Source organism: Monodon monoceros, unplaced genomic scaffold, assembly GCF_005190385.1.
Source record: "Monodon monoceros isolate NGI ecotype Baffin Bay Population unplaced genomic scaffold, NGI_Narwhal_1 Super_Scaffold_3, whole genome shotgun sequence".
NCBI lineage: Eukaryota > Metazoa > Chordata > Mammalia > Artiodactyla > Monodontidae > Monodon > Monodon monoceros.
The window spans coordinates 54,558,759-54,565,694 of NW_021703780.1; the positions used below are offsets into that span (position 1 = coordinate 54,558,759).

The following is a 6,936-nucleotide window of genomic DNA, read 5'->3' on the forward strand; positions in this document are numbered from 1 at the left end:
AAAGAGGGGTATCGGGAATTCCCTGGCTGTCCAGTGGTTAAGACTCAGCGCTTTCACTGCCATGGGCCTGGGTTCAGTCCCTGGTCGGGGAACTAATATCCCACAAGCTGAGTGGTGTGGCCAAAAAAAAGGGGTGGGGTATTAACCCTTTGTCAGTTGTTACAGCCATTTCCTTTTTCTAGCTGTCCAAAAATGGCCAGTTTAAGATTATTCATTGGACACACTGGCCTGCAATATTTGAAAGAGAAACATGTTTTTATTCTCTATTCAATCAATTCTTTAAATTTTTTTCATGTTCTACTCTGTCATCTCTACATAAATGTGAGCCATAAAATTGAGAGATTATCTAATGCAAAGTCTAGGTGGAATTTCGTATTCTGACTTGTTTAGCAATCACATGCCTCATTCTGGTACAGCTCTGCCTGAGGAACGCAGGAATGCAGTTCAAAAGCCCAATAAGCTCATATGGGTTTAAAATAAGCCACCACTTCTATCTGCTTGAGTCTGCTTCCCCAGCCCCAAAACCCCTGGACAAGATTTGAAATAAGAACAATAAGAATTATTCGCCATCCAAGAATTGTGCTGGTGGAGAAGGCCTTTGGTAATTGTATGACCCCACAGGTACAGGGCCTATGCAGCCACCTGAAGTGTCCTCATTTTTAAGACCCTCCCCACTGCCTTGCCTTTGCTGCTGCCATCTTGGGAGGAGAAAATTCTAAGGGGCATCTCTTCTGACCCCTACCTTTTTTTTGGCCACAGCGCGCAGCATGCAGGATCTTAGTTCCCCCAACAGGGATCGAACCTGTGCCCCCTGCAATGGAAGCACATAGTCTTAACCACTGGACTGTAAGAATGAAATGACGTGATGGAAGTCCCTGACCCCCACCTGTTCCCTGCCTCATTGGCAGCTGCTTCTCAGGGCTCTCCAAGGCCTCTCCTCTCCACTACCTTGGTTCAGCAAACACTTGCTGAGGCCCATCAGGTGGGCAGGGCTCCAGGCCCTTCTCTCCAACCACCCAGAGACCACACCAGAGAGAATCAGTAACAGACAGCCTGTCTGAGTCTGGCATTCAAATTTATTACACCACAAATATTTAAGTACCCATTCTGTGTTAGGCCATAGCATTACAAAATAAATAAAGCAAGAGTCATGAAAGAGGCAGGTGCTTCCTGGGGGATGCAGACAGGTAAGCAGGCAGTGGCAGTCTCAGAGACAAATACTCCAAGGCTTATTTTACTGGTGTTTTTAGGAAGAGAGGAGGGTGGGAGAGGCAGTGGTGGTGGCCCCGTGTCCTAGCCCCTTGAGGCCTTTAGGACTGTACCTCCCCTCCCCTTTCCCTCCTTCTAAGAGAGTGGAAGGACTGTCAGCTCCTTGTATGAGTAGGTGATGCAGGACAGGGTCAAGGGCAGAAACTTGGAATTGGAGTCAGAATCGGGGAACGCCATTAGCAGATCCTTAGGCAAGTGACTTGAACCCCTTTGAGCCTCAGTTTCCTCATCTGAACAGTGAGGACAGAGCCTCCTCCTGGGCTGCTGTGATGGGTAAATCAGAGAGTAATATTAGTGGCGGTTATGGGAAGAGCTGCCACTACCTACCAGCTTTATGTCGGCTTGTGCATGGAAGCAGACTCTTTGCTCAGAGCCTAGCTGGTCATTAACACAGAATAAATGGAATCATTCTGGCTGCTGCTCCTGAGGTCAGAAGAGAACTGAGGAAGAAACCGTCTCATCAGAGCAGACACCCAGTCTGGTTCCCGGGTGGTGAGGGGTGTGGTCAGGGTGTAACCTAGGCCGGTGGGAGGGGCCAGGATGAACCACCTGCCTCTCCAGACTCAGCGATGCAGATGTGGAGGGGAAGGAGACCTGTTCAGGCGGGCAGCCAGCCTTTCCTCCGTCTCCTCACAGGATGGACCCCGCAGCTTACGCTGAGCAGTTGAAAGAATCTGGCAACCAGGTTTTTAAGAATGGAAACTTCTCTTTGGCCATCAGAAAGTACGATGAAGCCATCCGGATTCTCCTGCACTTATACCAGTGGGGGTAAGTGTTTGGATTTTCTCCCTGCCTTTTGTTTGTAATTTTTTTAAGTAAAGGGGGACTCACTCTCTTGCTTTTGTTTTTTTCTCATTTGTTACCACACCACCTAGTTTCTGTTTCCTTTCTCCTCCCACTTTCTGTTTCTCCTCTGCAGTGTTAGCTCGGAGACTAGAGGAATTCAGGAAACGGAAAGTGAAACATAGGGGACTGTTGATAAACATTACAAACTTCCCCTTCTTTCTGGTTCCTGGGATGACTGAAGCCCCCAAGCCCCTCACTTGTCGTTCATTTCATCTTGTTTATCCATTCCATCAACCCCCTGGCCACAGGGCACACCACCAGGAACTAAGCCTCACCTCTTCCCCTGCCCCTTCAACTTCTAGCAGACCTGTTCCCAAACATTTCAGGATCACGACTGCTTACAGGCAGGACCCCAAAGAGCTTTTGTTGATGTAGTTTGTAACTATCAATAAAGCCTGTATTAGAACTCAAAACTGAGAAACATTTAAAATATGTATTTATTCATCTTTTTTAAAATAGCAGTAATAAACCCATGACGTTAACATAAGCAGCATTTTTATGAGAAATAACTATTTTTCAAAATGAAAAATTTGGTGAGAAGAGTTTTACATTTTCGCAAGTCTCTTTAATATCTGTCTCAATGGAAGATGTCTGTCTTCTCACATCTGCTTCTGCATTTAGTCTGTTGTGATACCACACACCAGGTAGCCTCTGGAAAATTCCCCGTCCACGTGAGAGAATGAATGTGAAAAAGGCACACACTGTCTTGGTATTATTGTATTAGTTTCCTGTTGCTGCTTTAACAAATGACCACCAATTTAGTTGCTTAAAACAATACCCGTTTATTATCTTACACTTCTGGAGGTCAGAGGTCTGAAAGGAGTCTTACAAGGCTAAAATTAAGGTGTCACTAGGGCTGGTTCCTTGTGGAGGAGACTCCATTTCCTTGCCTCTTTTACCCTCGAATGGCTGCCTGTATGCTTGGCTCGTGGTCCCTTCCTGCATCCTCAAAGCGCATCATTCCAGTCTCTGCTTCTGTTGTCACATCACCTTCTCCTCTGCTGTGGCCGGCTCCCTCAGTCTCCCTCTTATAAGGACCTTTGTGACTGTATCATAATCCAGGATAATCTCCTCCTCTCAAGATCCTTAAATTAACCCCATCTCCAGAGTTCCTTTTGCCATAAAAGAAAACATTATTTGACATATATACACTAATATGTATTAAATGGACAATTAATAAGAACCTGCTGCATAAAAAAATAAATAAAATTCAAAACAAAAAAACCGTCATTTGGAAACCATTATTCAGCCAACTACAATTGTGAAGATATTTTGACCTTGGAAACTATTTGAAATAGTAGTTCCCAAGGGAACTACTGTTGTTCCCTCTGGGGGGACTACCCCCCAGAGGTTCCCAGATCATACTCTGGGGACAGCTGTAGTAGATGAAGCAGAAGTTGGCATTTGTAGGGTGTATGCAGCCTAAATGTGTACCGAGAAGGGGCACTGACTTGAATTCCCGACACATGGCTCCCGCCTCCTCCCTCCTTGGTGTCTACACTCCAGCTGGACTTGAATTGACTGCAATTGGCCTGAGCCTGTGTAGTTCTGCCATTCTGCCCCCTCAGGTCAGACTGGGCCTAGAGCTCCTCATTCGGGGGAAAACATTGACCTTTCTTGAAAAGTTAATGTTGTGTCATGGTTGTGGCCATAGACTGACCACACTGTGAGTACTCAGATCTCAGCACCACCACTTACGAGCTGTGTGACCACTAATGGGACACCTGCCTGCACCCTCACATGTCGCCTGTCATGGGACCTTCCTGACACAGTTCCCCGTGCCCATCACTGCCTTCCTGCTGCTGCCAGCTGACATAGGGGTTTAGGGAATTGTGGTTAACTGAGCAGGTGTTCTCAGGAGAAGGGGACTGAGGGAGAAGCAGGATGGGGCAGGGATGGTGTCTCCGCTGGAGTTAGCTGCAGCCTGATCCCCTGGGGAGCTCTGGGGCCCCTGAGATGTACTGCAGAGCTGTCCCACTTTAGGAAAGGAGGCTGACCTTTTAATTCCCATGTCAGTCAGTCACCGGTCATAGGCTGTCTGGCCCCAGGAGTTGTCCTAGGGAGTGGGGCTGGATTAGTCAGCTCAGGCTGCAGTAACGAACTACCACTGACAGGGTGGAATAACAACAGGAATTTATTCCTCACAGTTCTGGAGGCTGGGAAGTCCAAGGTCCAGGTGCCAGCCAATTCAGTTCCTGGTAAGTGCCCCCTTCCTGGTTTGCAGCCAGCCACATTCTCACTACATCCTCACATGGTGGAGAGAGAGAACAGAAACCCTCTGCCATCTCTTATAAGGGCACTAATCCTATTGTGAGGGACCCACTCTCCTGACTTCATCTAAACCTAATCACCTCCCCAAAGGCACCCTCTCCAAATACCATCACTGTGGGGGCTGGGGCCTCAACGTATGAATTTGTTGGGGGAGGGACACAGTCCATAACGGGAGTGTAACTTTCTGGCGAGAGGGCAGCTCCCATTAGGCTGAGGATAAATCTCTGGAGAATGGGGCATCAGGAGACCCTAGCTGCAGCCAACACTCACTCCTGCTGGGGTCGGCTGCACTGGCCAGGTGTCTGGGCAGGACACGTGGCGACTACTACAGTGTGGCCATGGCTCCATTGTCAGTTACCCTCTGACAGCCCCGCTGCTTCTTCTGTGCTTCTGGGTCCTCATCCTTCACTGAGAGGGAATGATGGGCAGTGAGAGGAGCCGGATACACCAAGCACTGTGGGTAGGGTCATAGTAGAGGAGATTTTTGCTTTGCTTTATTTTTGTGGCTATCTATACTAACTTTTCTGTTTGTATTATTTTTACAGTTAAAGTATTCAAAAAAAAAAAGAAGCATAAGCCTTGCTTTTCCACCTTGTGTGTCTTGAATTCAACAGCACTTGGGCTTCTGTTGACCTGTTATGGTATATTTTGTGTTTTGCTTCTTGCAGCCTGGTTTCAGCACTAACCTTGCAGCTGTGTGACCCCCTAGACCCAGGCAGGAGGGGCCCTGCCCTGCCAGGCTTTACAGGCCTGCTTTGGCCGTCCTCCAGCTGTACCCTCCCCACAGGTGGGAGTCTGGGGCCAGGGGCTTTACCCAGCCAGAGCCCTTGCCTCCTCTTTCGTCCACACTGCGGGTACCAGGCCCCTGGAAGTCCTGTCCATGGACCCTGCTCCTAGGGCCTACACAGGCCTCTTACCCACAGTCCATTCTTTGGAGCGCTGTCCAAGGTCAGGAGTGTGGACAGAGCTTGGGATTGTGTCTTCTGCAGTGCAGGATGAAGGCTGAGATGGAAAGAGAAGAGGGAGTGGGCAGGGGTGCCAGCTTGGCTCACCCTCCCCTGACAGTGCCTGTGTTCTAAATTTGAAGCTTGCCTTTCAGTTATTATAAAGTAGAAGGCTAAGAGATATTTTATTGAACATTTGTAAGCTTGAGTTATGGCCTTCAAATACTTAGACCAGCACTGTCCAATAGGACTTTCTGTGATGATGAAAATGTTCTATAGCAGAGAATTTGGCTATTGAGTACTTAACAGGTGGCTAATACAACTAAGGTACTGAATTTTAAATTTTAATTAATTTTAATTAATTTTAATTTAAATGGCTACACGTGGCCTGTGGCTACTGTATCAGACAGGGATTAGCCACATGGTGTGAGGGCCTCCTTTTGCACTCTGGCCCTGGGTTCTGCACGCATTTGGGTGGCCCTGCCTATGTAGTAGAACAGTGTTCATCCTGCATCTTTCGCAGGGCCCGTGGGGACAGTGTGGTCATGTGTTCTGATGAGCTCTGCCTCCGTGCATGTGGGGTGGCTCCCACGGTGTCTGTTCTCTGCGAGGGCTCGGTGGGAACTCCCATCCTCTCCATCTTTTCGCAGCATCTTCTCCAATGGTCTCTAAAGGATAAAAAGACCTGTGGAGATCAGTAGGAGGTAGACCCAAGGTGTTGAGAACATTTGTCGCGAAAAGTTGGGAACAGGATTTGGGAGTGAGGAAGGGAGATTGGGACATCGCAAACATCCCAGGCTTTCCAGGCTATGAGGGTCAGATGTCATAGGCATCATTGGGACACTTCCTGCTGAAACTCTATCACGATGGCAGCAACCAGCCCCAGAATGGTGGCCTTCGAGGTTCTGTATTTGCAGGACGAAAGAACTATTTACTGACCAGCAGTTTGTCCTTTCTCACAGGGTTCCCCGCAGGGACTTGGCTGTGCTGCTGTGCAACAAATCCAATGCGTTTTACAGCCTCGGGAAATGGAACGAGGCCTACGTGGCCGCCAAGGAGTGTCTCCAGTGGGATCCAACCTACGTGAAGGTATGGTGACCACCAGATGCTGCGACTGCTGCCTCTTCCTCTTAATCTGCCTCCTTCGCTTCCTTCTTTTTAAAATGGAAATGCTAGGAGTGCTTCTCATTCAACTTTCTTTGCACTTAAGACAGATGTGCACAGAGCACGCGTGCTGTATCTGGAGAAGAGCAAGAAGGATGGTGGCCAAGTGTTGAAAGGCATTTGCAGGGGAGAGTGGAGCCGGGCCTTTTGGCAGATGGAGTCCAGTGGAGATCCTGGTGGAGCTCATTTTGTTCTGATGTAGTTGCACCAAAATTCATAGTCTGTTCATGTTCTTTGCAGTTTGCAAGTTTCACTGTCTTCTTTGTGGCTATAAGAATTCTCCGGGAGAGGGGATTTATGGCAATCTATATTTCTTGGAGTTTCTGCTTCTAATCAGAGAAGGGAGGCTCCAGGAAGGCTTCTTCCTCTTTCTTTCTTTCTTTCTTCCTTCCTTCCTTCCTTCCTTCCTTCCTTCCTTCCTTCCTTCCTTCCTTCCTTCCTT

General features: G+C 48.2%; 1 protein-coding gene across 6 annotated transcripts in view; it reads left to right on the forward strand.

The window, feature by feature from the left end:
• The window catches only part of TRANK1 (tetratricopeptide repeat and ankyrin repeat containing 1), an 87,369-nt gene that overhangs the window by 20,004 nt on the left and 60,429 nt on the right, over positions 1 to 6,936 (forward strand). For 3 of the 6 annotated variants that reach the window (XM_029241809.1, XM_029241805.1, XM_029241804.1), the window contains exons 2-4: positions 1,906 to 2,037; positions 4,263 to 4,313; positions 6,293 to 6,419. In XM_029241809.1, coding sequence (XP_029097642.1) covers positions 1,907 to 2,037; positions 4,263 to 4,313; positions 6,293 to 6,419 — 309 coding nt within the window. In that variant the 5' untranslated portion in view covers position 1,906. The remainder of the gene's footprint in view (positions 1 to 1,905; positions 2,038 to 4,262; positions 4,314 to 6,292; positions 6,420 to 6,936) is intronic. The other 3 variants (XM_029241810.1, XM_029241806.1, XM_029241808.1) reach the window with 2 other exon arrangements.